Raw genomic sequence first — 23,240 nt, 5'->3', positions numbered from 1 at the left:
ACTTTTGGTACATTGTGGCTTCACCAGGACCAGTGTAAAACCGCTTCCATGTCTAAGCAAAGAAAACTGCCTACATATTGGTTTGTCCTGGTGGGGAATAAAAGGGAGCATTGGTTGCAGTCACAGGTATAGTAATTGTGGGTACTTTAAGGTCTGGAGCACTTAGAAGGCTGTGGTAGAAACATACTCCATGGACACCACAGGTTAAACCATGTGTATCTGTGGAACACTCAGTCTCAACGGGCACACCTTTGACTACAGCTGCAGAAGTGTTCCTTTAGACAAAGTTGTGACCCATTTTACTCTGGATAAGGGCAGAAACGGTTCACATTCCATTATTTGTAAAGTTACCTGCTGTTAGCTTTCATTATTTTTGCTACACTCATTTTATTTGTATTTAAATATTTTAGGCAACCTAAGAACAAATGTAAAAGTAAAGATGCAGTAAAAATGAATTGCTTGGTATTCATTACTTCATGTATATCAAGCACAGTAAAACAAAAACTCATGTATTTAACTTTTCTTTAGGTTTTTTGCTTTTGTGATTTTTTTTTTTTTTTTTTTGATACTTGCCTAACATGCATGTGCTGTAAAAATAGTTAACAGGGAAATACCTTGAGATGATGGCTAGCTTTGTTTAATGTCTTATGAAATTTTCATGAACAAGCCAAGCATAATCGTTAAGAACACGTTAAATTCATGTAAGTGGAATAAAAGTTTTATGAATGGACTTTTCAACTACTTTCTCTACAGCTTTTCATGTAAGTTAGTCTTTTCGTTCTGAAACTTCTCTAAAGGAAATTGTACAATTTTTGAAATTTATTCCTTATTCCCTCTTGGCAGCTAATGGGCTTTTACCAAGTTTAAACACAAAATAACAACAAAAATACTACTAATATAACTACTGTTTCCATGTCCCATGATCCCCTCTCTTCCTCCCCACACTGAAAAAAAATCAGTTCCTATTTTTTCTGGGAGAGGGGGAGATTGATTGGAAAACAATATAATATGTTCCATTTAAAATTTTGGTATATGGCATTTTCTAACTTAGGAAGCCACAATGTTCTTGGCCCATCATGACATTGGGTAGAATTAACTATAAGTTTTGTGCTTCCAAATCACTTTTTGGTTTTTAAGAATTTCTTGATATTCTTATAGCCTGTCTTCGATTTTGATCCTTTAGTCTTTCTATTTGTCAGGTGTACAAGATTACCTTCCTTTTTTAGCCTTCTGTCTTGTCACCACCCATTCCTACTTGGTGGCCATGTACTTGGGAAAAGGCCGCATGATCTTTCTGGCTCCACTCAATGCCTAAGGCACCCTGCTTCCTTTGCTTGCACCCCACAGACTATTTCCCCCATCCTATTTACTGCAGCAAATATCTCTTTAGTTCATGAGATTGTGTTTATCTCCCTTTAAAACCCTACCTATCCTGAATGGTCTGTCATTGTCTGCCTTTAAAATCCTTCCTCTTTCTTCTTCCTCTCTTCTCTAAATAATGATGGGGCTAAGTTATACCCAAAGCTCACTTTAACAAAATATTTCCTCAGTACTTTGCAGAAAACACCAAACAAAAATGCCATTTTAAAAGAGGTGTATTTTTTTCTTTTAGAATGTAAGCTCCTCAAGAGCAGGGACAATGTTTTCTGTATGTTCTATTGTGCCTAGTACACTGTAAATGCTCGATACATATTGACGATGGGAAAATAAATAAATAAATAATAAAATAAAATAAAATGTGGATATGTAGGCTGAGCGTGGTGGCTCATGCCTGTAATTATAGCACTTTGGGAGACCCAGGCAGAAGGGTCACTGAGGCCAAGAATTCAAGACCAGCATAGACAACATAGCAAAACCCCATCTATAAAAAAGTTAAAATGTAGATATGTAAATATACACTTATATTTTAGCATATACATATAGCCTGGTATATACATATACCCTTTTTTTCTGGAAGTATACACAATAAATATTATTTTTTCATAGAAGGACTAAAGGATATGGGAAGGAAACTTCACTACCTATTTTATACCCTTCTGTATTTGACTTTTACCATAGATATTTATTACTTTTTAAAATTAACAGCTTATTTTGATGGACTATTTAAATTTTAGAATGTTGAGATATTGTGAAATATTTAAATTTTTCTTACAGGTTTTTAATGTTAAAACTGAATATTATCTAAAAGAATTTTTTTAAAGTTTCCAAAAATATTTTAGTAACCACATTAAAGGATAAAGACAAAAGTAGAGAAACTACCAGAAATTTTTTTAAATTTCCAAAATTTTATGAAAATAAATGATTTGAGTCTCAGCCTCCTGAGTAGCTGGGACTACAGGCACATGCCGTCATGCCCAGCTAATTTTTTATATTTTTTGTAGAGACAGGGTCTCACCGTGTTGCCCAGGCTGGTCTTGAACTCCTGGACTCAAGAGATCCACTGCCTTGGCCTCCCAAAGTGCTGGGATTACAGGTGTGAGCCACCATGCCTGGCCAAATTTATATTTTCATATGTATTATTTTTTAATGAATTAAGTTTAAATGGGACTCCTTGGTATTTGTTATTCATTTACTGATTCAACAAATATTTTCCAAGTACCTACCACATTCCGTTAAAGGAACTAAATGCCTGAATTCAAAAATGCATAAAACACAGTGCTTGCTTTCAATGCAATCACAGTCCAGTGCCTTTACTTTGCAGAAAGGATGATGTCATCTCCTCAAGGAGCTCCTTTTATTGTCTTCCTCGGCACTTTACAGTCAGAACATAAATAAATATTAAAATCAGAATCAAGAGAATATATTTTCCCTGTATCCTGTATTCTTATAATTAATTATAGGCCATCTTAGTAGTTATTTTAATGTAGAAGCTAAAGTAAGAGACTAGTTAGGCTGGGTGGCTCATGCGTGTAGTCCCAGCACTTTGGGAGACTGAGGCAGGTGAATTGCTTGAGCTCAGGAGTTCGAGACCAGCCTTGGCAACATTGTAAAACCCTGTCTCTACTAAAAATACAAAAATTAGCCAGGCATGGTGGCACATGCCTGTAGTCCCAGCTACTCAGGACAGGTGAGGTGGAAGGATTGCTTGAACCCAGGAGGTCAAGCTTGCATTCAGCCATGATCAATCACATCACTACACTGTAGCCTGGGCAACAAAGCAAGACTGTCTCTCAAAAAATAAAAAATAAAAATAAAGAGACTAGTTAATTCATCTGAGCAGCTACCTTAAAAATATAAGGATTTATTTAGCAAATAACAGGATTTTCTTCTTTTTTTTTTTCTTTTTTTTTTTTTTGAGACAGGAGTCTCGCTCTGTCGCCCAGGCTGGAGTGCAGTGGCCGGATCTCAGCTCACTGCAAGCTCCACCTCCCGGGTTCACGCCATTCTCTTGCCTCAGCCTCCTGAGTAGCTGGGACTACAGGCATCCGCCAACTCGCCCGGCTAGTTTTTTGTATTTTTTAGTAGAGACAGGGTTTCACCGTGTTAGCCAGGATGGTCTCGATCTCCTGACCTCGTGATCCGCCCGTCTCGGCCTCCCAAAGTGCTGGGATTACAGGCTTGAGCCACCGTGCCCGGCCCAGGATTTTTTTTTAAAAGAAAAATACATATTTACAAGCAAGATAAATACACAAAATATTTCCAGAATACTATTCTGATACTCAAAAACACAAGGCACTCACTGGTGGGCAAGTTAACTATTATTTTCATTACTTACATACAATCACTTGCCAAAATCCCTTGCCAACTTCGGAAGAATTCTCAAAAACTGACTCTGTGGTGCATCACTAAAGAAATATCATAAATATTTCTAAAATCTTGATTTCTTAGCCTTTTTCCACTGCTAAAGCCTACCATTAAATTGCAGTCATCTAAAAAAGAATAGAGTGGCTGGGTGCAATGGCTCACACCTGTAATCCCAGCACTTTGGGAGGCTGAGGCGGGCAGATCACGAGGTCAGGAGTTCAAGACCAGCCTGGCCAGCATGGTGAATCCCCGCCTCTACTAAAAATACAAAATTTAGCTTGGCATGGTGGCGGGCGCCTGTAATCCCAGCTATTCAGGAGGCTGAGGCAGGAGAATTGCTTGAACTCGGGAGACGGAGATTGCAGTGAGCCGAGATCATACCACTGCACGCCAGCCTGGGTAACAGAGCAAGACTCCATCTCCAAAAAAAAAAAAAAAAGAATAGAGCCCAGGAGTAGACTCTACATAAACAGCAAGGTAGACTCTACATAAACATAAAACAAGGTTTTAATCCTTGCTGTTTATTGTCTCCAAAATACATTTAAAAGTGAATTAATTAAAAATACTTTTAATGTTATTCAAAAGGATAACAACAATTGAAAAACCCCTCGTGAGTATAAAATCGACAGCTGATTCGAAATGGCACATGGCGAATGCGTAGCCTTTCATCGCGAAAAATGCCTACCCTTGTGATAGCACCAGAGTTTCCATCCTTTGCAAAGGATTCTGCTAACATATTTAATATTCCATGATAAATAAGGATCTGTGGTAGTTGACAACCTTAAAGAAGAGCAAGTGTGTAGATGACATATTTCCTAAGGTTCTTATCAGTTCTGAATTCTGTAACAAAACAGAAATATTTGGTATAGCTCATCCTATTATTTGTGCTGTTGTTCATTCTCATTCCATCATGATTATGACTGTGTGACTTTATTATTGTGAGTTCCCTAATTCGCTAATTCCTGTCTCTAGCCACCTGTACCTAAAGGTTTACACTTTCTTTTTAGGGTCCCATTTTCTATACTGAATGGCCCCATGGCCACAATGAAGAAAGTCACCCTCACACTCTTAAATAATCACATAATTTTTATTGGCTTTGTTTTTTATCGTTTTAAATGTATAACCATTCTAAGTAGCTAAGAAAACTGTTCATGGCTTAGCAGTTTTGTAGAACAATATAATCAAGAACATGGAAACATCCTTCTTGTGGTTCCAACAGTCTCTCTATAACCGCACTCCTTACAGAAAACATGTAAATATAGAAAGATAAGATACATAACCACAAGCTTCACTACCAGTTTTGTCTTCTCTGTGATAACGCGCTGTGTGGGTTCACTCTTCTATCTATGTGGCTGTTGAAAGGTTCACCGCTTCTCCTGTTTCTTCTTCTTTGGTTTCAGCCCCTTCCCTCACTTTCTCATTCTTCATCTCTGTTTCCACCTTTTCCCCTGTCTCACCTGGAAAAGTAACCAAAGGAGATACTAAGAGACACTTATTTAGAGTTAACAAATTATCCCATAGTTTGTCTCCAATGGGGGGCAGTTCTTGATCTTTAGGTCTAAACAGTAAGTTTATCTGGGGGTATCAAGAAAAGTAATCATCTCGGCTGGGCACAGGGGCTCACACCTGTAATCCAACACCTCGGGAGGCTGAGGAAGGTGGATTGCCTGAGGTCAGGAGTTCAGGAGCCTGGCCCAAAGTAATGAAACCCCATCTCTACTAAAAATACAAAAATTAGCTGGGCATGGTGGCACAAGCCTGTAATCCCAGCTACTCGGGAGGCTGAGGCAAGAGAATCACTTGAAACCAGGAGGCAGAAGTTGCCATGAGCCGAGATCACACCACTGCACTCCAGTTTGGGAGACAGAAGAAGACTCTGTCTAAAAAAAAAAAAAAAAAAAAGGAAAAGAAAAAGAAAAGTAATCATCTCGATTCTCTCAGAGCCTCTGAATGGCTGATGTCAAGTCAATTAACATCTCAAGTCTTGGCATACTCTTATGAAATAAATTCTCTCTATAAAATCAGGATGCAAAATTACCAAAGAAATGGCGGTAGAACATGTTACAATAGAAAGTTCATGACCAGGTGTGATGGTTCACACCTGTAATCCCAATGCTTTGGGAAGCTGAGACAAGAGGATCACTTGAGGCCAGGAGTTCAAGACCAGCCTGGGCAAAAAGACCTCCTGTCTTTACAAAATATTTTTCAAAAATTAGCTGGGCAGTTGGGCGTGGTGGCTCATGCCTATAATTCCAGCACTTTGGAAAGCTGAGGCAGGCAGATGGCTTGAGCCTAGGAGTCTGACACCAGCCTGGCCAACATGGTAAAACCTTGTCTTTACAAAAAATACAAAAATTAGCCAGGGATGGTGGCGCCCAACTACTCAGGAGGCTGAGGAGGGAGAATGTATTGAGCCTGGGAGGCAGAAGTTACAATGAGCTAAGAATACCACTGCACTCCAGCCTGGGTAACAGAGCAAGACTCTGTCTCAATAATAATAATAATAATTTTCTGAAAGAAAAAAAAAAATTAGCCAGGCATGGTGGCACATTCCTGTAGTTCTATAGCTACTTGGGAGCTGGGTCAAGAGGATCCTTTGAGTTCAGGAGTTGGAGTTTATAGTGAGCTATGATTGCATCACTGCACTCCAGCTTGAAGCTCTTGTCTCTGAAGAAAGAGAGAGAGAGAGAGGGAGGGAGGGAGGGAGGGAGGGAGGGAGGGAGGAAGGAAGGAAGGAAGGAAGGAAGGAAGGAAGGAAGGAAGGAAGGAAGGAAGGAAGGAAGGAAGGAAGGAAGGAAGGAAAAAAAAAGAAAAGAGAAAGCAAGCAAGACTAATTTGTAAGTAAATCAAAGGGTGGTCCAGGGGTGCCCCCAAACCTGTCTGGCTTGGCCATTATGTGTTTAAATACAATCGTTAAACATTTACAGATAGCCAACACTAACAAGTCTGGACACTGCACATACAACCCTGTTTCCCTGAAAAGTTGGCTTTGGCAACATTGGCTCTAGTTCCATGGCTGGAGCTGTGCAGAGCTTCCTCTTTTGACAAGGCTGTGCTCTCCTGTTTTCCAAGGTCCCCTGGGCTCCCACGGTATGACATGTGTCCTTTACCTCACTCATTTTCAGTATCCTAGGCTTAAAGACTTTTGAGTTTGCCAATCCTGATGTAAAAACTATCTGCTTTTATTTGCCTCTCCCAAGTTGTTCCCAGAGCACTTCTTATGCATTCTTAGGAAAGCAGTTCCCACAACAGACTATGGTGATGCACACACATCCTGCCTTCCCACACTAGACAGTGAGTCCCTTGAGGACAGAGACTGACTCTTCCTCAGTCTGCATCTCAGCACCTAGCATATGTTCAGTTAATAAATGAAAGAATTGGCCAGACACAGTGGCTCATGCCTGTAATCCCAGCAGTTTGGGAGGCTGAGGCGGCGGATCATGAGGTCAGGAGTTGGAGATCAGCCTGGCCAATATGGTGAAACCTCATCTCTACTAAAAATACAAAAAGTTGCCGGGCGCGGTGGCTCAAGCCTGTAATCCCAGCACTTTGGGAGGCCAAGACGGGCAGATCACGAAGTCAGGAGATCGAGACCATCCTGGCTAACACGGTGAAACCCCGTCTCTACTAAAAATACAAAAAACTAGCTGGGCGAAGTGGCGGGCGCCTGTAGTCCCAGCTACTCGGGAGGCTGAGGCAGGAGAATGGCGTAAACCTGGGAGGCGGAGCTTGCAGTGAGTTGAGATCCGGCCACTGCACTCCAGCCCTGGCGACAGAGTGAGACTCTGCCTCAAAAAATAAATAAATAAATAAAAATAAAAATAAAAATAAAAAAATAAAAATAAACAAATAAATAAAAATACAAAAAGTAGCTGGGTATGGTGGTGTGCACCTGTAGTCCCAGCTACTCAGGAGGCTGAGGCAGGAGAATCGCTTGAACCCTGAAGGCGGAGGTTGCAGTGAGCCGAGATTGCGCCACGGCACTCCAGCCTGGGCAACAGAGCGAGACTCTATCTCAATAAATAAATAAATAAATAAATAAATAAATAAATAAATAAAATGAAAGAATTAAAAAAGAACAGATGGATGATTATAATGAATGTTTCACTTAATTATACTGAACTGTGAAGCTAAAATTTACCAAAATGTAAATCATACCCCAGAAGAAAATATTTTCTTAAATTTTAATACCAATAAAGAACACTGTAAACATCATTTGTTTTATGCTGGTAAAATACATTTAAAATTTTAAAACACTATATGCTAAGACATAGTACATTTTCTCTGGTATTCTAATACAGATTTTAAAACTACAGAAGAACAAGAGCAGACTGACAGTCATTTTCTTTTTTCTTTTTTTTTTGGAGAACGAGGTCTCACTATGTTGTCCAGGCAGGTCATGAACTGCTGGGCTCAAGCTATCCTCCCCTCTCTGCCTCCTGAAGTGCTGGGATTACAGATGTGAGCCACTGCACCCTGCCCTGACAGTCATTTTCTAAGATAAGCTTCACAAAGATGAAAGTAACATTCTAAGATCCATGATGTATATATCATTTCATTGGAAGGTGAATTCCTCCAGTAATCATCTATTCACCTTTACTTTGGATCCTTATTTCATACATAGGGCCTGATGAAGCATCAACTTGGAAAAATTCAGAAAGTTTCACACGTTGCCTTCAAAGTTAGACAGTATTTAAACACTAGGTTAAAATTTTGAACAGAGATGATGTTTCGGAAAAGTTTTGCTGATAAACTGAGCATTAATTGAATGCCTCTTTCCCAGGCATAGAAGCCTTTTTGGTTTGGTCAAACGAAATTCAACCACCTGAAAGTGACTTCAGGTACTGTGTGTCAGTCACCCCACCCCACCCCCCAGAGCTGGTCTCCTATGGAACACATCTAAACATCCAGAAGGTTTGCCAGCATAACTTTTACCTTCAATGTGTTGGTCCTCTTCATTAGTATGGATGTTCCTGACCATTTCCACATATGCTCCTGTCTCTACATTTCGTGCTGGATATTCCATGCTTCCAACTATTCCTTCAGATTGAATCTGCTCCATGTTTCCTGGACCTTCAGGAGTTTTATGGAGTGGATCATTCATAACAGGCTTTTCCACAAGCTGACTCCTGTCCAATACTTCTGGTGTTACATTCTCTTTGGGAATTGTTTCTAGAAGCTGGGGCTGCTCCTCTTTTCCCAATGTTGCCTGAAGTTGCTGCTTTTCAGCTGTTTCCACAAACTGACTTCCTTCCAATATTTCTGGAGATTCGTTCTCTCTGGAAATTGTTTCTAGAAGCGGGGCCTGCTCATCCTTTCCCATCGTGCCCTGAGGTTGTAGCTCTCCAGCTGTTTGCAGAGGCAGAACATTCCCAGTTGTTCCTAGAGGCTTCATCTCTGCAGCAGTTTGTGGATTCTCGGTGGCCTCCACTGCTCTGAGGGAGTCCTTCTCTCCTCCTGTCCCCAAAGGCTGACCCTTGGCTTCTGGTCCTAAAGGCTCAGCTTCAGCATTTCCTTTTAGAGGCTCAGCCTCTGTCCCTGCTCCTGCATCTTTCTTCTTTCCTTCTGCTGCTGAGGCATCCTCTTTGCCACCTGGCTGAGGTGGCCCAGATTCCTTCAGTCCCTCTCCAGGCTGAGTCTTTTCTGTGGACCCTGATTGGTCTGCAGCATCCCTTCCAGGTGCTATGTCCTTGGCCAGGATCTGTTCTTGGAGGGGTTTAACACCATTCGCTGTAGGCTCTGCTGAAACCTTGAGCTTTTGTAAGGGAGGATGGCTTTCCCTTTGTACATTGCCATCAACAGTAGATTCTCTTCCCAATGTATGTGGCTTTGGTTGGGCAAAGCAGGACCCACTTTCTTCTGGGGTTGAAAAACGCTCATTTGAAGTTACTTTTGGTTATTCATTTGAAAAATAAAAAGAAAAGAGAAAACACAAATTATTGTTTAGTTTTTCTTGAAAAGTGAATTGACATCACAAAGTAGATTTAACAGTTCAAGACAGTTCCAAGTATATCTGAGTACAGAAAGGCCATACCATGCCCCTAACACTCTCCAAGTCAAATCCCTTTATTGTCTCCATCTCAAACATTTCATCTTAAGCTCTGAAGTCCTCGAAAACCACAGTTTTCTCCTGTGTGCTCCTTGTGCATCTTTTCATGGCTCCTGTCCCAGATTCTAACTGAGCTTACTCCACTTTGTTTCTCTGTTCTTTTCCTTGTCTCACACTTTCTCATCTTGAGACTTAGAAGGTTTCCTTTTTTTTTTTTTTTTTTTTTTGAAATTTTTTTCCATTTTTTGCAGGGGGGAGGGCAATAGAAGATTCCTAAACTTAGAAGATTTCATGATGTGAGGTCCTTGGGCTGCTAGAGAGGTCTTACTTTCCTTCTAACACAGAAAAGCCCCCAGCAAATGGAAAAGGGACTGTGGCAGAGAAGCCCTAATAGATAAAGGCTAAGATGTCTGGGAAGGGAAGTAGCAGAGACAGTTCAGCCTGAGTTGCATGTCATTTAGGGGACACAGTGGGAAAAGAAATCAACAGAAAGTAGGGAAACATGCATTTTACTTCTGGCCGTTGTTCCAACCATATGAGCTTGGAAACTTAGCTCCCAATGATCTTGTCTCTAAAACAGCAGTGAATCTCTCTTCTTTCCCTCATATTGATCTCAGAGTTGCATGAGGCACGATAGTTTAAAGGATGCAAAAGTGCACTGGATAAAGATAAGAAATATATTTGGGGGGCGGAGCAAGATGGCCGAATAGGAACAGCTCCAGTCTCCAACTCCCAGCGTGAGCGACACAGAAGACTGGTGATTTCTGCATTTTCAACTGAGGTACTGGGGTCATCTCACTAGGGAGTGCCGGACAATCGGTGCTAGTCAGCTGCTGCAGCCTGACCAGCGAGAGCTGAAGCAGGGCGAGGCATCGCCTCACCTGGGAAGCGCAAGGGGGAAGGGAAACCCTTTTCCTAGCCAGGGGAACTGAGACACACAACACCTGGAAAATCGGGTAACTCCCACCCCAATACTGCGCTTTAAGCACACAGGCACACCAGGAGAATATATCCCACACCTGGCCGGGAGGGTCCCACGCCCACGGAGCCTCCCTCATTGCTAACACAGCAGTCTGCGGCGATCTAACCGCAAGGCAGCAGCAAGGCTGGGGGAGGGGCGCCCGCCATTGCTGAGGCTTAAGTAGGTAAACAAAGCCGCTGGGAAGCTGGAACTGGGTGGAGCTCACAGCAGCTCAAGGAAACCTGCCTGTCTCTGTAGACTCCACCTCTGGGGACAGGGCACAGCTAAAAAACAACAGGGGAAGCAGCAGAGGCCTGTGCAGACATGAATGACTCTGACAGCTTTGAAGAGAGCAGTGGATCTCCCAACACGGAGGTTGAGATCTGAGAACGGACAGACTGCCTGCTCAAGTGGGTCCCTGACCCCTGAGTAGCCTAACTGGGAGACATCCCCCACTAGGGGCAGTCTGACACCCCACACCTCACAGGGTGGAGTACACCCCTGAGAGGAAGCTTCCAAAGTAAGAATCAGACAGGTACACTCGCTGTTCAGCAATATTCTATCTTCTGCAACCTCTGCTGCTGATACCCAGGCAAACAGGGTCTGGAGTGGACCTCAAGCAATCTCCAACAGACCTATAGCTGAGGGTCCTGACTGTCAGAAGGAAAACTATCAAACAGGAAGAACACCTATACCAAAACCCCATCAGTACGTCACCATCATCAAAGACCAGAGACAGATAAAACCACAAAGATGGGGAAAAAGCAGGGCAGAAAAGCTGGAAATTCAAAAAATAAGAGCACATCTCCCCCTGCAAAGGAGCGCAGCCCATCACCAGCAACAGATCAAAGCTGGTCAGAGAATGACTTTGACGAGATGAGAGAAGAAGGCTTCAGTCCATCAAACTTCTCAGAGCTAAAGGAGGAATTACGTACCCAGCGCAAAGAAACTAAAAATCTTGAAAAAAGAGTGGAAGAATTGACAGCTAGACTAATTAACGCAGAGAAGGTCATAAACGAAATGACAGAGATGAAAACCATGACACGAGAAATACGTGACAAATGCACAAGCTTCAGTAACCGACTCGATCAACTGGAAGAAAGAGTATCAGCGATTGAGGATCAAATGAATGAAATGAAGCGAGAAGAGAAACCAAAAGAAAAAAGAAGAAAAAGAAATGAACAAAGCCTGCAAGAAGTATGGGATTATGTAAAAAGACCAAATCTACGTCTGATTGGGGTGCCTGAAAGTGAGGGGGAAAATGGAACCAAGTTGGAAAACACTCTTCAGGATATCATCCAGGAGAACTTCCCCAACCTAGTAGGGCAGGCCAACATTCAAATTCAGGAAATACAGAGAACGCCACAAAGATACTCCTCCAGAAGAGCAACTCCAAGACACATAATTGCCAGATTCACCAAAGTTGAAATGAAGGAAAAAATCTTAAGGGCAGCCAGAGAGAAAGGTCGGGTTACCCACAAAGGGAAGCCCATCAGACTAACAGCAGATCTCTCGGCAGAAACTCTACAAGCCAGAAGAGAGTGGGGGCCAATATTCAACATTCTTAAAGAAAAGAATTTTCAACCCAGAATTTCATATCCAGCCAAACTAAGTTTCATAAGTGAAGGAGAAATAAAATCCTTTACAGATAAGCAAATGCTTAGAGATTTTGTCACCACCAGGCCTGCCCTACAAGAGACCCTGAAGGAAGCCCTAAACATGGAAAGGAACAACCGGTACCAGCCATTGCAAAAACATGCCAAAATGTAAAGACCATCGAGGCTAGGAAGAAACTGCATCAACTAACGAGCAAAATAACCAGTTAATATCATAATGACAGGATCAAGTTCACACATAACAATATTAACCTTAAATGTTAATGGACTAAATGCTCCAATTAAAAGACACAGACTGGCAAACTGGATAAAGAGTCAAGACCCATCAGTCTGCTGTATTCAGGAGACCCATCTCACATGCAGAGACATACATAGGCTCAAAATAAAGGGATGGAGGAAGATCTACCAAGCAAATGGAGAACAAAAAAAAAGCAGGGGTTGCAATCCTAGTCTCTGATAAAACAGACTTTAAACCATCAAAGATCAAAAGAGACAAAGAAGGCCATTACATAATGGTAAAGGGATCAATTCAACAGGAAGAGCTAACTATCCTAAATATATATGCACCCAATACAGGAGCACCCAGATTCATAAAGCAAGTCCTTAGAGACTTACAAAGAGACTTAGACTCCCATACAATAATAATGGGAGACTTCAACACTCCACTGTCAACATTAGACAGATCAAGGGGACAGAAAGTTCACAAGGATATCCAGGAATTGAACTCATCTCTGCACCAAGCAGACCTAATAGACATCTATAGAACTCTCCACCCCAAATCAACAGAATATACATTCTTCTCAGCACCACATCGCACTTATTCCAAAATTGACCACATAATTGGAAGTAAAGCACTCCTCAGCAAATGTAAAAGAACAGAAATTATAACAAACTGTCTCTCAGACCACAGTGCAATCAAACTAGAACTCAGGATCAAGAAACTTAATCAAAACCACTCAACTACATGGAAACTGAACAACTGCTCCTGAATGACTACTGGGTACATAACGAAATGAAAGCGGAAATAAAGATGTTCTTTGAAACCAATGAGAACAAAGATACAACATACCAGAATCTCTGGGACTCATTTAAAGCAGTGTGTAGAGGGAAATTTATAGCACGAAATGCCCACAAGAGAAAGCAGGAAAGATCTAAAATTGACACTCTAACATCACAATTAAAAGAACTAGAGAGGCAAGAGCAAACACATTCAAAAGCTAGCAGAAGGCAAGAAATAACTAAGATCAGAGCAGAACTGAAGGAGATAGAGACACATAAAACCCTCCAAAAAATCAATGAATTCAGGAGCTGGTTTTTTGAAAAGATCAACAAAATTGACAGACCGCTAGCAAGACTAATAAAGAAGAAAAGAGAGAAGAATCAAATAGACGCAATAAAAAATGATAAAGGGGATATCACCACTGACCCCACAGAAATACAAACTACCATCAGAGAATACTATAAACACCTCTACACAAATCAACTAGAAAATCTAGAAGAAATGGATAATTTCCTGGACACTTACACTCTCCCAAGACTAGACCAGGAAGAAGTTGAATCCCTGAATAGACCAATAGCAGGCTCTGAAATTGAGGCAACAATCAATAGCCTACCCACCAAAAAAAGTCCAGGACCAGATGGATTCACAGCTGAATGCTACCAGAGGTACAAGGAGGAGCTGGTACCATTCCTTCTGAAACTATTCCAATCAATTGAAAAAGAGGGAATCCTCCCTAACTCATTTTATGAGGCCAACATCATCCACACAACAAAAAAGAGAATTTTAGACCAATATCCCTGATGAACATTGATGCAAAAATCCTCAGTAAAATACTGGCAAACCGGATTCAGCAGCACATCAAAAAGCTTATCCACCATGATCAAGTGGGCTTCATCCCTGGGATGCAAGGCTGGTTCAACATTCGCAAATCAATAAACATAATCCAGCATATAAACAGAACCAAAGACAAGAACCACATGATTATCTCAATAGATGCAGAAAAGGCTTTTGACAAAATTCAACAGCCCTTCATGCTAAAAACGCTCAATAAATTCGGTATTGATGGAACGTACCTCAAAATTATAAGAGCTATTTATGACAAACCCACAGCCAATATCATACTGAATGGGCAAAAACTGGAAAAATTCCCTTTGAAAACTGGCACAAGACAGGGATGCCCTCTCTCACCGCTCCTATTCAACATAGTGTTGGAAGTTCTGGCTAGGGCAATCAGGCAAGAGAAAGAAATCAAGGGTATTCAGTTAGGAAAAGAAGAAGTCAAATTGTCCCTGTTTGCAGATGACATGATTGTATATTTAGAAAACCCCATTGTCTCAGCCCAAAATCTCCTTAAGCTGATAAGCAACTTCAGCAAAGTCTCAGGATACAAAATTAATGTGCAAAAATCACAAGCATTCTTATACACCAGTAACAGACAAACAGAGAGCCAAATCATGAATGAACTTCCATTCACAATTGCTTCAAAGAGAATAAAATACCTAGGAATCCAACTTACAAGGGATGTCAAGGACCTCTTCAAGGAGAACTACAAACCACTGCTCAGTGAAATCAAAGAGGACACAAACAAATGGAAGAACATACCATGCTCATGGATAGGAAGAATCAATATTGTGAAAATGGCCATACTGCCCAAGGTTATTTATAGATTCAATGCCATCCCCATCAAGCTACCAATGAGTTTCTTCACAGAATTGGAAAAAACTGCTTTAAAGTTCATATGGAACCAAAAAAGAGCCCGCATTGCCAAGACAATCCTAAGTCAAAAGGACAAAGCTGGAGGCGTCACGCTACCTGACTTCAAACTATACTACAAGGCTACAGTAACCAAAACAGCATGGTACTGGTACCAAAACAGAGATATAGACCAATGGAACAGAACAGAGTCCTCAGAAATAATACCACACATCTACAGCCATCTGATCTTTGACAAACCTGAGAGAAACAAGAAATGGGGAAAGGATTCCCTATTTAATAAATGGTGCTGGGAAAATTGGCTAGCCATAAGTAGAAAGCTGAAACTGGATCCTTTCCTTACTCCTTATATGAAGATTAATTCAAGATGGATTAGAGACTTAAATGTTAGACCTAATACCATAAAAACCCTAGAAGAAAATCTAGGTAGTACCATTCAGGACATAGGCATGGGCAAGGACTTCATGTCTAAAACACCAAAAGCAACGGCAGCAAAAGCCAAAATTGACAAATGGGATCTAATTAAACTAAAGAGCTTCTGCACAGCAAAAGAAACTACCATCAGAGTGAACAGGCAACCTACAGAATGGGAGAAAATGTTTGCAATCTACTCATCTGACAAAGGGCTAATATCCAGAATCTACAAAGAACTCAAACAAATATACAAGAAAAAAAACAACCCCATCAAAAAGTGGGCAAAGGATATGAACAGACATTTCTCAAAAGAAGACATTCATACAGCCAACAGACACATGGAAAAATGCTCATCATCACTCGCCATCAGAGAAATGCAAATCAAAACCACAATGAGATACCATCTCACACCAGTTAGAATGGCAAACATTAAAAAGTCAGGAAACAACAGGTGTTGGAGAGGATGTAGAGAAATAGGAACACTTTTACACTGTTGGTGGGACTGTAAACTAGCTCAACCATTATGGAAAACAGTATGGCAATTCCTCAAGGATCTAGAACTAGATGTACCATATGACCCAGCCATCCCATTACTGGGTATATACCCAAAGGATTATAAATTATTCTACTACAAAGACACATGCACATGTATGTTTATTGCGGCACTATTCACAATAGCAAAGACTTGGAATCAACCCAAATGTCCATCTGTGACAGACTGGATTAAGAAAATGTGGCACATATACACCATGGAATACTATGCAGCCATAAAAAAGGATGAGTTTGCGTCCTTTGTAGGGACATGGATGCAGCTGGAAACCATCATTCTTAGCAAACTATCACAAGAAGAGAAAACCAAACACTGCATGTTCTCACTCATAGGTGGGAACTGAACAATGAGATCACTTGGACTCGGGAAGGGGAACATCACACACCGGGGCCTATCATGGGGGGGGGGGGGGAGGGATTGCAGTGGGGAGTTATACATGATATAAATGATGAATTGATGGGTGCTGACGAGTTGATGGGTGCAGCACATCAACATGGCATAAGTATACATATGTAACAAACCTGCACGTTATGCACATGTACCCTAGAACTTAAAGTCTAATAAAAAAAAAAATAAAATAAAATAAAATAAAAATAAAAAAAAAATAAAAATAAATAAATAAATAAATAAATAAATAAAAAGAAAAAGAAATATATTTAAGATTTGCAAAATGTTGATACTCTTTGGCCCAGCAGTTCTACTTCTGGAAATTTTTGTTGTCGTTGTTTTACTTCTTGAAAATTTATTCTAAAAGCATAAACCTATGTAGATGCTTTGGGAGAGAATATATATATATGTGTGTATATATATATATATAATCCCAACATTCTTCCATGTTTTTATTTTTGTTTTACTTTTCTATTTAAAGAGAGGATCTCGCTATGTTGCCCAGGCTGGTCTTGAACTCCTGGGCTCAAGTGATTCTCCTGCTGCAGCCTCCCAAAGTCCTAGGATTTATAGGCATGAGCCACCACACCCACCCCACAGTGTTCTTTATAGCAGCAAAAGCTAGAAAACAACTTAAAAGTCTAATAAGTTAGACAATGGATAAATATTCCATACCATGGAATATTATTATACCATGAAAAAGATGATCATGAAGACCAGATGCTAAAATGAGAAAATAATTATGATACAATAACTTGAGAAATCACTCATGATTGGGTTGATCAAATAAAGTAATGCATATAAAGTACTTATTAACCCAAAGTCTACTGTGCGATTAAGTGCTGAACAAGTTAGCTATCAATTTCATGTAAAGTATGATTACAGCAATGTTGAAAGAAAGGCAGGCAGGGGAGGAAGGGCAAAAGAGGGAAAATAAATCACAAATGAGCGGGGAGGAAACTGGAAGAAAATAAGTCAAAAGTGAAAGTGGGTCTCTAGGGGATCTTTTTCCTCTTCTTTTTTTCTCCAAAGATTGTTTTTCTTCTTTTCTTTTTTCCCACTAAGTTATCATCCACCTGTCATATGTGCATGCAGTTTAGAGTTATCTGCTTATCTAGTGTAAGCTAAAGACAAGTAATACTCAGGTCTCCTCTCCCATTTCCCCTTCTAAAAAAGAAATATTTGCTTATAGAAGCAATAATTCGCTTATAGAAGCTAATTGTTTTAGCTGTTTTGGAGGAATATTTTTTTCTATGTTGCTAAATGAATTGTGCTTCAGGATTTTTCAGTTTGGGCCTTTCAATTAACTTTTTTTTTTAAATAGCGATGTGGTCCCATGCGGTTCGAGTTGCCCAGGCTGATCTCAAACTCCTGGGCTCGAGTGATCCACCAGCCTTGACCTCCCAAAGTGCTGGGATTATAGGCGTAAGCCACCACGCCCTGCTCAATTAACTTTTACTCTGGAAGATAAAAACTTAGCTCTTTTCCTATTTTCCTCGACCACCAGCCACTCCCTCCTGTTACACATTCACATTTCCTTTTTTTTTTTTTTCTTTTTTTTTTCTGAGAGGGAGTGGTAATACCCTACCTTGTTTTACCTGAGTGACTCTCTCCTAGCAGAGAGAGAGCCAGTCAGACTCCATTTTTAGTTTCTTCACTTGCAGCTCCCTTTCACCTCCCTCCCTTAAGGCACACCTAGTGTAAAACTGACTCAAAGCACGTCCAGGAATGCACCTACTGATAAGATATTGAGGCAAGCTGCGCCAGCAGCTCCAGGGGATGCGCTCGGTGGATGGCACCCAAACCCCTGCATTTATCTCTGTGATAGTTTAAGCCCCTGCACCTGGAACTGTTTATTTTTTTTTGTAACTGCATTTGTAACCAATTGATTTTTTAACTTTTTGCCAGTTCTGCTTCTGTAAAAATTGCTTCAGTTAAAATCCTCCCTCCCCTATTTAGACCACGGTATAAAAACAAAACTAGCCCCTTCCTCGGCGCCCAGAGAATTTTGAGCGTTAGCTGCCTCTCGGACGCCGGCAAATAAAAGACTGTTTAATTTGTCTCAAAGTGTGGCATTTCTCTATAATTCGCTTAGTCACAACCGAGTCTCACTCTGTCACCCAGGCTGGAGTGCAGTGGCGCGATCTGGGCTCACTGCAAGCTCCGCCTCCCGGGTTCACGCCACTCTCCTGCCTCAGCCTCCCGAGTAGCCGAGACTACAGGCGCCCGCCACCACGCCCGGCTAATTTATTTGTATTTTTAGTAGAGATGGGGTTTCACTGTGTTAGCCAGGATGGTCTTGATCTCCTGACCTCGTGATCCGCCCGTCTCGGCCTCCCAAAGTGTTGGGATTACAGGCATGAGCCACCGCGCCCGGCCCACATTTCCTTTCAGTTCGTGACTGTACATTAATTATTTAAAATAGTAATGTTGTAATTTGGATCATACCAATATCCAATTATATGTCGGTATAATGACTGTGTCTTTTATGAAGAACTGAGCCATATATTAAGCTATTACAATTTTTTATTTTTCCCCGAGTTAATAATTGTCATGCCTTTTCATTTCCTAGGAGTTCAGGTATTATCATTTATTCAACTCACTGCCATTTTTCTCTCTTTTGAACACACGTATTCATATCAAACAGCCTATCAATTTAATCTTCATGAAGAGGAAGGACTTACTGAGGTACCAAGCCACCAGCTCCGGAGCATTTTAAGGAGCCTGTGGTATCCAGGGTGGTTCTCAGTTTTCTCTACTGCTAATCAAATTGAGCTTTCCTTGGCATGTTAAAAGAGTTATCACATGTCTGTCCACTTCCTAAACTCCAGTACTGTTCTATTATTGTCTTTCTTTTCCCTGTTCTTCCCATTTCTGTGGGTTTAAACTATTTTTTTAAATCTCTTTACTGTCATATTAGTGGTTTTCAGGAAGGCACAAAATGAGATCCATATCTTCAATCTACCACCTTCACCAACACCTCTGAAGATGCTTTAATGATTATTTATAATGTAAAAAAGAAAACTTTCCAAATGAAAACACGGGATGTACAAAAGCAGTTTACGTACAAAGATGAAAACTACAGGCTCTAGTACCACAGGTGAAGCCATCAGAAGCAGTAATCTAACAAAAACAATCCCATGCGATAAACGCTGTGTGACCTCTGTGTACTCAGAGTGGCAAGAGGTCACACGAGTTGAGTGTGCTCAGAAAGTTTCTACGAGTTCCAGGAGAACACACGGGGAAGACTGGAGGACTCAGGAAAGGATAGTGTGGCTGGAGGCTGGCGCAGAAGCCGGGTCAGGGAGGGCCCTGCAGGTGGTGCTAAAGAGTTTAGATTTTATCCTCGAGGCACCAAGAATAAGAATTTCTAGCAGGACTTTTTTAAAAAGTTAAATAAATACACATGCACCATATTGCTCAGCCATTTAACTTATAGGTATTTTCCCAAAAGAAAAGAAACCACATGTCCATACACTTATACACAAATGTTCATAGCATCTTTATTTGTGACTGCCCAAACCCGGAAACAATCCAAATGTCTATCAACAGGTGAATGGGCCAAAAAATCTGTGGAACGTTCACACCAGGGAATATGACCCAGTAATAAAAAAAGAAATGAACAACTGATAAGTGCAACAACATAGATGATTTTCAAAATAATTATGCTGAGTAAAAGACGACAAAAAGATTACATAGCATATGATTTCATTTATATAAACTCTAGAAAATACCAACTTATCTACAGTGATAGAAAGCAGAACCATGGCTCTCTGGAGACTGGGATTGGGTGGACAGGAGGGAGATTTCAAAGGGGCATAATCTTGATTGTGCTGATGCTTCTATGGTATACAGATATACCAGAGTTTACTACAATGTACACTATAAATGTGTACAGTTTACTGTATGTCAATTATACCTCCAAAAAGCTGATCATTTTTAAAATGTAAAAATAAATAAAAGATAACTAAAATAAAGAATTGTGAGCAGAGAAATGAATCAATCCAATCTGGACTTTAAAAACCTCCCAGCTGGGTGCAGTGGCTCACGCCTGTAATCCCAGCACTTTGGGAGGCCGAGGTGGGTGGATCACCTGAGGTCAGGAGTTTGAGACCAGCCCGGCCAACATGGTGAAACCCTGTCTCTACTAAAAAAACAAAAATTAGCCAGGCGTGGTTGAATGCACCTGTAATCCCAGCTACTTGGGAGGCTGAGGCAGGAGAATCACTTGAACCCGGGAGGCAGAGGTTGCAGTGAGCCGAGATAGCACCATTGCATTCCAGCCTGGTGGACAAGAGTGAGACTTCATCTCAAAAAAAAAAAAAAAAAAAAAAAACTTCCCTCTGTAGAATGAATTAGAGGCAGGCAACACAGAAGTCAATGTGTCCAGTGACACTGGGCAAATAGGACTCAGAAATGAGAAGTAAAAATGACTGGATATAATGACAGTTCAGGGGCTGAAGAGAGAGGCAGGGTCTAGAGAAACACTGGTTCATAGCTCTGTTGCTGGAGATAGAAAATATAGGATAGACTAGGCACAGCATGCCTGTAATCCCAGAACTTTGGGAGGCTAAGGCAGGAGGGTCACTTGAGGCTAGGAGTTCAAGACCAGCCTAGGCAATATAGCAAGACCTGATCGCTACAAAAAAAATTTTAATTAACTGGGCATGGTGGTGTGCACCTGTAGTACCAGTTACTTACAAGGCTGATGGAGGAGGATCACTTGGACCCAGGAGTTCAAGGCTGCAGTGAGCTGTGATCGTGCCACTGCACTCAGCCTGGGCAAGGGAGAGAGACCCTGCCTCTAAACATATGTGTTCTGGGGAAGGGGAGAGGGATAGATGGATTTGGGCCAGTAAGAGAGACATGAATTGCTCAGGCTGGGGCATGGCATCTTGGAGATCGTTGTAGATTGTACATCCTGGTGGCAAATCCAGGAGGCTATTGGGCATGTAAATCTTAGCTGGAAACATATGTAACAGCCTGGAGCTGAGCTCTCTATCCTATTAACAAATATGTCTTCTGTTTTGAGAAAGGGGCAGTTTTTATAGAGAGGTTCCTGTGAGGAGGGAAATGAGGAGGGTAGCAGGGTGTGTGTGTGTGTGTGTGTGTGTGTGTGTGTGTGTGTGTGTGTGTGTGTGTGTGTTTCAATATCTGCATCTCCACCCTGCCTCGGGGACTAGGTATGAATCCTCCTGCAGAGAAGGATTACAGCTGGAAATAGAGAAGCAGAACTCAAGAAAAACCTTATGAGACTCAGGGCTCAATTAGAATTGAGGAGAGGGCTATTTTTCACCTCCCCCCCGCCCCCGCCTCATCATGAATGAAGCCTTCAAATTAATTGCAAGTAGGGTGACTTAATCAAGGTGATTTTTCAGGTCTAAAAAGAAATTCATCCTGAAAAGACAATGCATTTTGATATCACACAAAGGATGGTCTGGTGATAATTGCCTTAGGGAAAAAAACAGGAAATGTATTAATGTACTAATCACAGATGTCTGCCAAATTATATTTTCTGGTAAAATAGTTATTACAGTGATTAGTACTGTCAGTTAAATGAGACAAACCATTTTCATCCACCTGTGCCAATAGTGAGTACATTCTAAAGGCATCATTCTCCTACAGTAAAAATTGTGCAGAAAAAAATGTGCTGGCACACCCAAAACACAGCCACACAATTTTACATTTTGAAAAACATATTATGCTATCAGTCTAAGTTTTCTCTCCCAAAAAAAGCTTTGTGAAAGTTTGAGAAAATTAATTTCTCCACAAATGGTGTCCTAAGTGTCCAAGTGATCCGTTGATTTTTGCCATAGCTAGAATATTTACACCCATGATCACAATATCCATTCACTTTCATTCTTTTATTGTTGTTGTTGAGACAGGGTCTCACTCTGTCACCCAGGCTGGAGTGCAATGGCATGACCATAGCTTACTGCAGCCTCAGTCTCCCAGGCCCAAGTGATCCTGCCACCTTAGCCTCCTAAGTAGCTGGGACTACAGACATGTACCACCACGCCAGGCTAAGTGTTAAATTTTTTTAGAGACAGGGTCTCTCTGTGTTGCCCAGGTTCGTCCATTTTCTTTTTTTCTTTTTTCTTTTTTTTTTTTTTTTTTTTTGAGATGGAGTTTTGCTCTTGTTGCCCAGGCTGGAGTGCAATGGTGTGATCTTGGCTCACCGCAATCTCTGCCTCCCAGGTCCAAGCGATTACCCTGCCTCAGCCTCCTGAGTAGCTGGGACTACAGGCATGTGCCACCATGCCCGGCTAATTTTGTATTTTTAGTAGAGATGGGGTTTCTCCATGTTGGTCAGGCTGGTCTCAAACTCCTGACCTCAGGTGATCCGCTCTCCTCGGCCTCCCAAAGTGTTGGGATTACAGGCATGAGGCCAGTTCTTATGTAACTTTCCCAATTGTACTGGTACACTGGAAGTAGGCAAGTGTCCACAACATATACTTTTATAAAACACAACCTGAAAATAGTCAACCAAGTTGGGAAACTTTACAAAAGAATGTCATTGTCTTTTAATATTTTTTTTTGTGGTAGCCCAAAGGACATATAATACTTTTAAAATGACCATACACACCCAAAATAGAGAAAATGCTAGAAGGGCAGGGCCACATTTACTTTGTAATTCATATTGATTAATTTTTTTTTTTTTTTTTTTTTTTTTTTTTTTTTTTTTTTTTTTTTTTTTTGAGACGGAGTCTCGCTCTGTGGCCCGGGCTGGAGTGCAGTGGCCGGTTCTCAGCTCACTGCAAGCTCCGCCTCCCGGGTTCACGCCATTCTCCTGCCTCAGCCTCCCA

General features: G+C 41.1%; 1 protein-coding gene across 2 annotated transcripts in view; it reads right to left on the bottom strand.

Moving 5' to 3' along the window:
* Positions 1-4,811: 4,811 nt before the first annotated feature.
* Positions 4,812-23,240, bottom strand: part of ERICH5 (glutamate rich 5) — a 33,631-nt gene continuing 15,202 nt past the window's right edge. The window contains exons 2-3 of one of the 2 annotated variants that reach the window (XM_030937690.1): positions 8,680-9,633; positions 4,813-5,201 (exon numbers count right to left, since the gene is read on the bottom strand). In XM_030937690.1, coding sequence (XP_030793550.1) covers positions 5,089-5,201; positions 8,680-9,633 — 1,067 coding nt within the window. In that variant the 3' untranslated portion in view covers positions 4,813-5,088. Of the gene's footprint in view, positions 5,202-8,679; positions 9,634-23,240 lie in introns of both variants that reach the window. The other variant, XM_010385624.2, reaches the window with a different exon arrangement.

Source organism: Rhinopithecus roxellana, chromosome 9 (genome assembly GCF_007565055.1).
Source record: "Rhinopithecus roxellana isolate Shanxi Qingling chromosome 9, ASM756505v1, whole genome shotgun sequence".
NCBI classification, from domain to species: Eukaryota; Metazoa; Chordata; class Mammalia; order Primates; family Cercopithecidae; genus Rhinopithecus; species Rhinopithecus roxellana.
This window is presented reverse-complemented; position numbering and strand designations above follow the sequence as displayed.